The following is a 12626-nucleotide window of genomic DNA, read 5'->3' as shown; positions in this document are numbered from 1 at the left end:
AAATACCAAATACGAAGAGAAGCACGGCCCAAAAGGTGGCCACCACCACAAGCTGCAGATAAGACACAGTCCCCCCCCCCGCTCCCCCAACACTCACTTGTTCAGGAGTCACTTGCAAAGAGGAAAGCTCTGCCCTCACCGGACCTCCAAGGTGGCTCAGGGTTCACTGATGGAAGCTGTTTGGCAGCTTGAGAATGCCGTTCAAATACAGTTCAAACAACTGCTTAGTTTGCCCCAACTATTTAATTTCACCCCAGCTATTTCTTTCCCCAAATCCTTCTACAGGGGCGAAGACTGCCCCTCGCTGGCCACCACCCAGAGCAACTTCCAGCCCACAGGAGCAACGTTTGGGACACTTTGCTTTGGACTTAGAGCATGAGGAAGGGGGGGCACCTGCTGAGAGATTTATCAGATGGGCTATTGATCCTCCCCTTTCTCCAAAGTGTGAATGGGGTTAGTTCGGGTGTGGGGGGGGGGAGGGTTGTTCCTCCCTCCCCCGGAATAAAGCTGCGGTAAGCAGCTTCCCTAGGGCTGAGGAGAAGGACCAAGCCGCCGGCCACTCCTGCTAGTGACAAGTGAATCGGGGGTGGTGGGGTGTCAAATGGAGGGGCAGGGACGGAAGCAGGCCAGGGCAGCCCCGAAACCCTGTCCCCACGCCGAACCTCGCCTCAGCGCTACTCTCCTGGGGGTGGGGGGGAGGGTACGACTCGGCGTTCTAACCGCGCGTGCCCACCTCCGGTCGCTTCGCGCCTTTCCTCCCGCGGCCTCCTCCCGCCTTCAGCGCGCGCGGCTTCGAGCAGCTCCGCCGAGGTGCGCGAGGCTGCTGCGTATGCGGGCGCTCGGGACTCGATGGACTAAGGAGCCTGGTGGGCGCGCGCGCCTGGGGGTGAGCGCCGAGCTGGCGCGGGCAGCTAAGCAGCGTCTAGGTAGAGTGTGGCTGCGAGGGGCGCCAGCAGCAGCAGCGTCCTGCTGGGTGATGGGGCCGGGTGTTAGCGCGAGGTGCTGAGTTCCCTCCCTATGCAAAGCATATACCGAATAGGGAGATGTGTATGGGGCCCAAACATGCGCCGTAGATATAGCCCAGCACATGACGAGAAAACCGGCCTCCTGCTAACAGCAAGCTGCTGCGGCTGTCACCTTGCGCCCCAGATCATTGCCGTGGCGCTTCGGAGCTTCGCCTCGCTGCTCTCCCGCCAATTTTCAAGATTTGAGTTTGCCCTCTCCTCGCCCAAGGCCGGGTACCAGGGCAATGCAGACCACACAGCGCCCCTGCAGTCCAAGCCGTCCCATGCCACACGGCATGTCTGGCAGGAAAGGAGGAATCACATTAAAGCCCCCCAATTTTTCCTGAAGGGCCACATTCTGCGTCAGACTGAAACGAAAGGCTGCCTGCACTATGCGCACAGTGCGACGGCCAGACTTCCGGGGCACTGGTAAATCATCGCCATGTGGCTGAAACTATGAAATTTACAATCGCCGGATTCCCTTCAGGCCAGGTGTAGATAATAAGTTGGAGGTAAGGCCATTGCCATCCATTAGTGTTGCTGAAGTATAGCTTGAATTTAATTAATAGAAGTTGTCCAAATAAATTAGCAAAATGAGATAGGAGGGGAATTACATATTTCTGTGGCAATATTTTAGGATTACTGCATTTCCTCTTTTCATTGAAGCGTTGACTGCTAATTGATACTGAAGAGTTTTGACTTCACTGATTTGTGTAGCTGTGACAATCCCGCTACAGTTGTAAATGGCATAACCAGGGTCATAACGTGGTTACTGAATGGCTTGGAGGCAAGGAAAATGACATTTAAGGAGATGATCAAATCATCAGTACAGAATTCACAAGTCAGTGTAATGAAACGGATTTGCATGGCTAAAAATTTAAGTTTTGCCAAGCTAAACAGTTACAGATAGTTGGAAAAAATTGATGAAAAACAGACAAAAATGTTTTCATGTAATTTTACCCTCATTTTCAACCAGTTTCTTCAAGCTAGGGGCCCAGAATAGGACTTCATTTTAGGCAGTAGTATTCTGCACAACATGCCTATTTGGTGGTAACATCTATTTCTAAACTGGCAATAGGTTGCTGCCCCCATACTGAACTATTTATTCTGTTTTTTTCACTTCTTCTGAAGTTATGCTCATTTTTTCTCCATTTTTAATGTGAGATTTCTTGGTTTACAGATTTCATTGCGGAATTCCCTCCTTACATCACCGCTTGCCTTCTCTGGCTTCTCCTGTTAAGTGGGACTTCTCATACTTCAGGGGAATTTTTTTATGAATGCGGTGTATTGAACTGTTTGGCACAAACTGTCAGCATACCACACTGTACTGAACTGGTACACAAGGATGATTGGGATGTGGCCTTGGGAGATGAGAGATCAGCAAGGCCTATGGAAAAGGGAGCTTCAAGGGGAGCTCTAGCTCCAAAGCAGCCTGAGGAGTGAGGTGTCACCAAGAGCAATTGACAAGAGGAGACCACCTGTGGAGGGGGGTGGTCCTGGAGACAGGGATCCCATTAACAGTAGGTGGGATGCAGGGAACTGTTCCCCTAGGAAGCAGCAGCTCTCAGGGCCAGATCTTTTGCTGGAGGGTGGGGGCTGCGGAGGGGGCAGGGTGACCAGACGTCCCGATTTTATAGGGACAGTCCTGATTTTTGGGTCTTTTTCTTATATAGGCACCTGTTACCCCTCGCTCCAGTCCCGATTTTCCACATTTGCTCTCTGGTCTCCCCAGCGGAGGGGTCCTTTGGAGGAAGTGAAAAACAGGACTCTGCCGGACACAGCAGCGTGGGCAGGTGTCAGCTGGAAGTGGGGGGAAGGGCGGAATGGGAAGGGGGCGGGGCTCAGAGTCTTAGGTACTGCTTAGGGCGTTTCCCTCTCGCAGCCGCACGTGACCCCGAGGTCGATGACGGCCCGCTGCTGGGGGGGGGGGGGGGGGAGGGTTGGTCGGAGGGCGCGAGACTGTGTCCCTTCCCCGCCCCTGTTGTAACCAAACGGCGACGCAACAGTTTCTTAGAATTAAAGGAGAAAACAGCCCGTAGTACTGGGAAAAGCCTGTAATTCATCGTTCGACCAATGAGGGGCCGGCGGGGAAAGGCGGGGGAGACGGGCTCCGATAGGCCGGGCGCTGCCGGAGATCCAATCAGCTTGCGCGCGGGGTGACAAGACTGCCCCGAGACGGGGTGGGGGGGAGAGTCACTCCGCCGCCGCCGAGGGCCGCTGCTAGGAGTTGGGGGGGCGCGCGCGCGCGCACGCTGCTGCTGCTGAGCAGGGGCGATGGCGGCGGGTGCCTGCGAGGCCTGGCGGGGCCGTTACTACCGGCTGGAGGAGATCCAGGCGCACAACCACAGCCAAAGCACCTGGATCCTCCTGCACCACCGCATCTACGACCTCACCAAGTTCCTGGAGGAGGCGAGTGCCGGATCCGGGGCGCGCTGGGATCGGCAGGCGGCGGCGCTCGCCCGGGCTGCTGGAGAGTTTAAATCCCGAGGCGGAGGGTGGGGTGCTGGGGGCGGGCTGGGCACTCGCAAGCCGGGGACGGGGGGTAGGGGCGAAACTTCTGACCACCTGTATCGTAACGTCCCGCTGACGCGTAGGCCTCTGGGGTCAGCGCCGGAGCAAAGATGGTTGCGTCCCCGCGTAGGGGGAAGGGTGCGGTCCCCCCGTTGGGAGCACGTGGGGATATCCCTTTACATCAGTTTGAAGAAGTACCCGGTGTGTGGAGGAGGATCAGGAGGGGCTAGACTGGGGCAGTTGCTGCTCAGCGTTGCTTTTGAGGCTGTTGGTTTGGACAAGTTAGGAGGGCTTGACAATTGCAGTTGGTTCTTGTGCAGCGTTTGCTAGAAAGCGTCTTCCCCTCTGAGGGGGAAAGGGCGATAGGTTTGTCGGCTCGCCGGGGTAGAGAGGTCAAAAACATAACCTTGCCTAATTCTTTGTGCAGTTAAGCGCATGCTCTCCGAAGCCCGGGACCGTGCTGGTTTCAACACACGAGTCCCCAAAACGTCACAGTCATTCTCCTGAAAACCTGACGTGTTGAAAACTTGATGTCTAGGGCATATGATATCCTCTGGTTTCACTCTGTGCGTTTTAATGCTGTCTGCCTTTTTTCCCTTTAAAAGTCCCTTTAAACAGCATGGAAAAGTTACATTTAAGAGAATGTTAATGTGATAAAGTTAATGCTCACTCACTAACTGCCAACAGTTAAGCCTGTAGGCTTGTGTTAGAGTAATCTTTAACTGCATGATCACTTTTCTTTTTTCAGGTTTCAGAGTAGCAGCCCTATTAGTCTGTATTTGCAAAAAGGAGGACTTGTGGCACCTTAGAGACTAACCAATTTATTTGAGCATAAACTTTCATGAGCTACAGCTCACTTCATCGGATGTAGCCATGAAAGCTTATGCTCAGATAAATTGGTTAGTCTTTCTAAGGTGCCACAAGTACTCCTTTTCTTTTTTCAGAGCCCCTGACTTATTTAGGAATGAATGTGATGGTGCATAATTGACATTGTTTCCAATAACTTAATAAAGCAGCAATGAAGAGAGCAATTGTGTACTGTACAAATTCCCTAACCAATTTTTTGAAAGAATCTTCTTAATTATGATTTTAAAATGAAATTATCTAATTTGGCAATGCATTCATCTTGTATCCTTGGTTCATTCACTGTGAAGTATTCAATTTATATATGATCAAAATTTTGCTCTGCTATTCAAAATATGTACAGGTGTGGCTTCAGTTAATTCAAGGGAGTTATTCCAAATTTACTGTAACTTTGAATAGACTTTGGCTCAGAATATGCGGGTCTGTAGAACTGAGGCCTCCAATTATTTCAAAACCCTGCTTTGGAATTTAAATTGCTTATGTCCTGAAGCACAAGTATTTAAAGCACGAGTACTCTAAGGTTTTGTCAGAACAAAGGTACCTGGTTTCAGAGTGTTAGCCCTGTTAGTCTGTATCAACAAAGTACCTGTAGCTTTAACTAACCGCTGGTGCAGCTTTACTGGTAGAAGCTGTAGCGTAGACAGAAGGTAGTTGTCTTCGCCACCATTTATGTGAAATGCTCAAGTCATATGTCTACAGTAGTGTCCACTGTATGAGTGATGCATTACTGGTGAGACACATACTAGTGTAGAGACAGCCATAGAGAACTCGGATTGTTATGATTTGAAACGTGGGGGCTTAAAAGACACTTAAGGACTATATAAAAGTATGTGACGCTTGCAAAGTAAAATGCTCAGGCTTACAAAAGTACAGGATTGAGTTCCATGTGTTCATTAGTAACCTTTAACAGAGTACTGAGTCATATTCTGTGTGAAGAAGGGTTTATCTGCTGTTGAAGGTAACATTTAAAATACTATCAACTAAAAGATTAGAGGAGAAAAAATTATCTGCTCTGCAATTTAGATGATACATAGAACCCAAGCCTTGTTAATCTACAAATCTTTGCCCCGTTGGGGATGGGGGTTGTATTAAAGTAGCATAAATCTGAATAGGCTTAGATGTGGTGAGTACATGAGACCTGCCTATAATGTAGCTACTGCTGTTGCTATCACAAGTGGAACTGCACCTGTGGTGAACGATGGCCATCATACTTGCTTGTGCAGACAAGGCCCATGTGTAACTGACGACAAAATGCTGTGGGTGAAGAGATTTCATGGAGCTACTGAAATTAGTAATATCAGATTTCAGAGAAGCAGCTGTGTTAGTCTGTATCCACAAAAAGAAAAGGAGAACTTGTGGCACCTTGGAGTCTAACAAATTTATTTGAGCATAGGCGTTCGTGACCTACAGCTTTTCCACTGAATGCATCCGATGAAGTGAGCAGTAGCTCACGAAAGCTTATGCTCAGACAAATTTGTTAGTCTCTTAAGGTGCCACAAATCATCCTTTTCTTTTTTAGTAATATCAGAGCGGCGCGTTCCGAAGGACATGCTGGCTGCTGCTCTCCGCAGCCCCCATTGGCCTGGAACGGCGAACCATGGCCAGTGGGAGCCGCGATCTGCTGAACCTGCGGATGTGGCAGGTAAACAAACCAGCCCTGCCCGCCAGGGGGCTTACCCGAGCGGGCCACGTGCCAAAGATTGCTGATCCCTGCATTAAGCTATTAAGGTAAACTAAGAATTTTCACCCAACTTGGAAACTTGACTTTTGATGACTTTGTAATGGAAAAGTCATTTCTTTCAAGCCTAATCTCCATTGACTAGTTCTTACATTTCTCACTTTCATTTAAGAGGGTGTAGTACAGTATTATTTTTCTTTTTTTGTCTTCTACAGAGCACTGAGCACTTCAGTGGGGATGTTTGTAGGTATGTGAGTTTGTCCATTTAATGAGTAAGATAAATGGGAAGACCTTCACTGACATGTAAAGTTTTGAAACATCATTTATATTTAATAAATGTTTAGCAGGTCAAGGTACAAAGAAATCATTGGGTTGTGTATTTAGTCTACTGTATGGCTGGCAAGTATGTATGACTATCTGAAGTTTTGATTTACTGTTAAGTTTTACCAGCATAGCTGTCAGTAGTGTGAAAAAATTACAACCCTAATGGGGGTTGTCAAGGTTCCTTCCCCACTCTGAACGCTAGGGTACAGATGTGGGGACCTGCATGAAAACCTCCTAAGCTTATCTTTACCAGCTTAGGTCAAAAACTTCCCCAAGGTACAAAATATTCCACCCTTTGTCCTTGGATTGGCCGCTACCACCACCAAACAAATACTGGTTACTGGGGAAGAGCTGTTTGGAAATGTCTCCCCCCCCCCCAAATACTTCCCAAAACCTTGCACCCCACTTCCTGGACAAGGTTTGGTAAAAAGCCTCACCAATTTGCCTTGGTGACTACAGACCCAGACCCTTGGATCTTAAGAACAATGAACAATCCTCCCAACACTTGCACCCCCCCCCTTTCTTGGGAAATGTTGGATAAAAAGCCTCACCAATTTGCATAGGTGACCACAGACCCAAACCCTTGGATCTGAGAACAATGAAAAAGCATTCAGTTTTCTTACAAGAAGACTCCTAATAGAAATAGGAGTAAATAGAAGTAAAGAAATCCCCTCTGTAAAATCAGGATGGTAGATACCTTACAGGGTAATTAGATTAAAAAACATAGAGAATCCCTCTAGGCAAAACCTTAAGTTACAAAAAAGATACACAGACAGAAATAGTTATTCTATTCAGCACAATTCTTTTCTCAGCCATTTAAAGAAATCATAATCTAACACATAACTAGCTAGATTACTTACTAAAAGTTCTAAGACTTCATTCTTGGTCTATCCCCAGCAAAAATAGCATATAGACAGACACAGACCCTTTGTTTCTCTCCCTCCTCCCAGCTTTTGAAAGTATCTTGTCTCCTCATTGGTCATTTTGGTCAGGTGCCAGTGAGGTTACCTTTAGCTTCTTAACCCTTTACAGGTGAGAGGAGTTTTCCTCTGGCCAGGAGGGATTTTAAAGGGGTTTACCCTTCCCTTTATGTTTATGACCGGGGTAGATGCAATTCTACTGGCAAAAAATTCCATTTGCTGGTGTAACTTATTACATTTGGGGAAGTGGCTCAAACTATACCAGCAAAAGAACTCTTTGGCTAGTATCAGCTGTCTCTCTACTAGGGAGGGCTGTTCCATTGTATCTGTATTGGCAAACCCTTTTAAATGTAGACAAGGCCTAAGTTACTTGCTGTGGATAAGAGATCCTACTTTTAGAGTCTAAGAAGTCTTTCCACTAACTTCAGCATGCTTTGGATCAGACCCGATGTGTGGATATAAATATACATGCTCCTAATTGGTTAAGAGCCAGCATATTTTCATTTCCTTTTATTATTTGGTGATATCTTGAGCAGATAATTAGTTTAATTGTTTCCTTCCCTCTTTCTCAAGAAAGCATGTATTCACTTAATGGCTGATATAATACTATTCATGTTTTCTGAAACAATGTTTGTCTGAAGTGGCTTTCTCTTCTATTTGGGGGCTATTTATTTCCAAGCATAGTATATGTAAAAATACTCAAAGCATTTCTTTAAAGCTGGATTAACCCTTTCTGAATACTTTTTTGTTATGCAAGTAACTTTGCTGTCCAACAGGTTCTGTTGATTCAGTTTGTTAAACATACTGTACATTTTAAAGGTAGTCAAGTTTAGTGCTCAATTAAGACCTTTGTCCTGGCCTTTCACCACATAGTTATCAAAACTGATTCATGGGCAGATTTGTAACGAGTGCCTCATCTGCCTTGTGTAATCTCTCTTCTGCATACCCTCTATTAACCTTTTTTGGCTCAGTTGCTAAGCGTAATCTTTACTCTTTGCACTTGTTTAGCCTCTCCCTCTTTTGCTTAGTCATTGTGGATAAGCATAGATCGGACTTAAAAGAACTTCTAAGGTTACACAATAAACATATTTAAAATAATGAGAATTAGTACAATTTATGGGCATTTTGGCACTGCCACGCTACTTGAAACTCTGGTAGCAGCAACTATTTCCTTGTGGTAAGAGTGAGCAGGGATTATTTTCTTAACTTCAGAAGATGGGCAGGGGCAGTAGGCTATAATGCCTGTACACACAGTTCAGAGCAGCTCAAGTGTGTAAACGGAGCTTTTTTTCCTGTGCTTCAACTATAGGGCCTTTCTGTCCATCGTGGCTCAGGCATGGCTGAACTTGGATAACAGGAGGAAACGTGTCTGCCACTAATTTTTATTAATTCATACTTATATATAATATACAATTATATCCCCGAATCTACATTAAAAACATTGTGCTTGCCAAGTAAAACGCTTGAAGGTTAGATTGCCTATGTAACTTTAATTTGGCTCCCTAGTGTGTTTGCATTATGGTACATGATTACATACTATTTTTTTCACAGCATCCCTGCCTCATTCTGTGACTGGCTTGTTATGCCATATTTCTGTCCTTCCCATTCAATGTTTGGCCTCCGGCTTTAATTAGTGCACATCACCTAAACTCTGCTGATTTCAAAAATAATTTCCTCATAGGCATTTTTCTGGTGCTCTGATCATAGGATCTGACTACTATGCAGACGTTAATTAAACTTCACAACACTTCAGTGAAATTAGATGTATTACCCCCATTTAATAGTTGGGGAACTAAGACATAAAGAGATTAAGGCTGAAATTGTCAATGTTCGCTAGTTTTGAGAGCCCAAATGACTCCTTGAGTCCAAGGGAGACTCCTTCTGTACTGCTGCTAGTGGCGGCGCTGCCTTCAGAGCTGGGCGGCCAGAGAGCAGCAACTGCTGGCTGGGAGCTCAGCTCTGAAGGCAGCGGCACAGAAGTAAGGATGGCATGATATGTTGTTGCTACCCTTACTTCTACACTGCTGCCTTCGAGGCTGGGCTCCTTGTCAGCAGCCACTGATCTCTCACCACCCAGCTCTGAAGGCAGTGCAGAAGTAAGGGTGGCAATACCCTGACTCCCCTACAATAACCTTGCAATCCCTGCACAAACCACTTTTGGGTCAGGACCCCCAGTTTGAGAAAAGCTGGTCTCCCCTGTGAAATCTGGTCTTTTTTTGTACTTTTACCTTATACTATACAGACTTCACTGGGGAGAACAGATTTCACGGTCTGTGATGTATTTTTCATGGCCGTAAATTTGGTAGGGCCCTAGTCCTAGATACTGGCTGGTTTAGGGGAGTGGTAATAGGATGAGGTTTTCAGTTAGTTTACTGCTTTATGATTTGGGTTCAGTGTAACTTAATTATCAATTACATACAAGTCCACTTGGCCATATCGGCAGAGAAGTGTTGAATGGATGTTGTGAGAACAGTTCTCCTCGTTCTCTTTCCAACCCTGTGGTACATCCAGTATAGTTCAAATGAAAAGTGAGAGGAAGCTTGTATTGCTTTTGGCTCTGCTACTTCTCTCTTATGAATAAGTAGAAGGCTTCATTCTCCTGTAACCTGTGGACATCTTACCGGAGCGCTGATTTTGCTTTTAAAACAGTGTCATCAATTGTGCATTTCAGATTAACGCTGCCTTGCTGTTCTTGGATTCTGTCAGCTGAAATCTCACTGGTCTGACTTGTACTGATTATAGTTCTCAGAAATAACGAAGAAGCGAATACTCTTCTCTTTTTCATGATTAGTGCATTTGATAGCTCTTATACACAGCAGTAGCAGATTTTTTTCATAAAGAAAATATGGCTGTGAAACCACATTCTCAGAGAGAATTGAGCAGATGTAATCATTTTGAATGCCAGCATTCCTTTGCGTTACATTATGTGTAGCTATAAGAGTTATTAGGTAACATTTTCAAAAGCAAGGTTTCTAGTTTTGGTTTACAGATACTAGGGAGACTCTAAAGATATATAAAGCTTTAATAAAATAAAAACTCATTTGTTGCCCTCATTATTGAAGTCCATATCATGTAGTATGGTAGGATTTGTTTCAGCTGTCATAAGAAGTGTAAATAATCCCTATGTAGGAAAAGTGTTGTAGCATTGTTTAAAGTTAATTTGCTTATGTATTTAACTTTCTGTCATGCCTTGACTAATTCTGTCAGGAATGTCAGATGCTGCTTCTAGCAATTGTAGTCCTCCAAGTGGAAGTTTTGAATGAAAAAATTATAGTTTAGAATGTAGGCAAGAAATCAGTTTTGCAAAAGGGAATTGGGGGGAAAAAATAAGGGAAAGGATTTTATTTTCACTGTGTGTAAACCATGGGGCTCTTTTTAAAATATTTAAGAAAACTGAATATCCTTTAGAACATGCCCAACACATTTTTTTTCATAATTAAAGTCTGGTTTTGTTACCCAGGGTTCTTTCAACCCAAAGCTCTTGGTAACTTTTACTCTGTGCGAGGTGGTGTCAGGAAATAAATCGGGGGAGACAGGGCCGTCCCACCGATAGATGGCTGGCACAAACAGGACAACACGAGTGCTTTCACTTAAAGCTAAACTTTACTTAGTCTCAAACACTTACACATGTCCTCAACAGGTTAGTAAAACACCCCCAACCCTTGATAATTAGCAAAGCTGAGTGTGCCTCTCAAGTGACACAGCGGCAGGCTTCCGGTGGCCAAATCTTCCGTCTGTCAGTGGGGCTGCAAGATGTATCCAGAGAGAGAGTCCAAAAAGAATTCAACTACCTCAAACTTTCTCCCCTTATTTATACATTAGTAATAGAATGACATGTCCCTTAAAGAAAACTTATTAAGTAAGCATTTTCAATGGTCAAGCAAGAGATTCCTTCTGATTATCGATTAACCAGAGTTTGCAGCCTTGAGGCCCCAATAGGCATCCCTGGGGCACATCCTGCTCTTCTAAAATGCATGTATCAGCAACTTCAACACAGTTCTTATCAGGAAGGACACGGGGTCAAGCTGCCTGTTCTGTGGCACCCAAAACCCCCTCCCCTCCTGCCTTGGTCAAACAGAGTGCTGAATGGCCAATTTACAGCTTGCTGACTTGGCTGCTTTTTAGCAATAATCCATAGTGGTTTCAGTCACTTTACTGCTTTGCCAAAGTCTCCCCGTTCAGTTTGACATCTGAAAAATCCTTCCACCTTCTGTGACTTCTGGAAAATACTAGATTTTCAGTAACGGTGTATGAGTTCTGAATTTTTTATTCTCTCACAGCATCCAGGTGGTGAAGAAGTCCTAAGGGAACAAGCTGGAGGAGATGCTACTGAAAGCTTTGAAGATGTCGGCCATTCCACAGATGCCAGAACACTGTCTGAGACATTCATTATAGGGGAGCTTCATCCTGTGAGTACATTATCAGTGTACAAATATTAATGTCACTGCAATTTTCAGTGTTTAGACATTTCTGTGATAAGCACACTAAAAATAGAGCTGGTAACCATCATGCTAGCAGACCTCCTTATTCCACCATAGCAGCTAACTTTGGGTGAAGCCAGACTGCTCTTTCGTGCTCAGGCAGAAGCTGAGAGTTGAGCACTCTGAAGTGCTCAGATAATGTGGTATCAAATCATGGTAAGGGTACAGTTTATATCTCCTCTTTGAAATACATTACAGCTGGAGTTTTAACTTAGGTTGACAAATAACACTACAGAACACTAAATCATACTGCACTCTCCAATCTGTACATCATGATCTCCCTAAAGATAAGATATAATTCTTTAAAATAGTATATCTGTGAATTTGTGTAAATCTTTTATATCTACTGTACTGAAGGAAGTATTCAATTTTCATTAACCTCTTGCAGAGGATATATAAACTGAAATTGGACAGGGTCTTGTGTAGTCCATATCTGTGCCATTATTCATTGGAACAGAAGTGAATTTCAGAATCTATGCTTCGTTACTTTGGTTGTCAAGATAATATTGAAAACATGAGGAGACTATAAATGATTAAACTGTTAAAACAGAGTTCTAAATCTTCACCTCCAGCTTCTTTTTTTGATCACCATGAAAAACACTGCCATCCGATCTGTCACTCGGGCCTATAACCTGGGCATCATCTTTGATTTAGACCTCTAATTAGTTCCTTGCATCCAGGCTATCTTTAAGTTTTGCTGATTCTTTTACATAACATCTCTAAGGGTATGTCTACACTACGAAATTAGGTCGATTTTTAGAAATTGATTTTATACAGTCGATTGTGTATGTCCCCCCAAGCGTATTAAGTCAGAGTGCGTCCTCAATGCTGTGGACTTACGGAG

General features: G+C 44.9%; 1 protein-coding gene across 2 annotated transcripts in view; it reads left to right on the top strand.

The window, feature by feature from the left end:
• Positions 1–3196: 3196 nt before the first annotated feature.
• The window catches only part of CYB5A (cytochrome b5 type A), a 28514-nt gene continuing 19084 nt past the window's right edge, over positions 3197–12626 (top strand). Inside the window, exons 1-2 of one of the 2 annotated variants that reach the window (XM_073331767.1) lie at positions 3197–3413; positions 11582–11710. In XM_073331767.1, coding sequence (XP_073187868.1) covers positions 3279–3413; positions 11582–11710 — 264 coding nt within the window. In that variant the 5' untranslated portion in view covers positions 3197–3278. The remainder of the gene's footprint in view (positions 3414–11581; positions 11711–12626) is intronic. The other variant, XM_073331768.2, reaches the window with a different exon arrangement.

The sequence above is a fragment of the Lepidochelys kempii genome, chromosome 2 (genome assembly GCF_965140285.1).
Source record: "Lepidochelys kempii isolate rLepKem1 chromosome 2, rLepKem1.hap1, whole genome shotgun sequence".
Lineage (NCBI taxonomy): Eukaryota > Metazoa > Chordata > Testudines > Cheloniidae > Lepidochelys > Lepidochelys kempii.
This window is presented reverse-complemented; position numbering and strand designations above follow the sequence as displayed.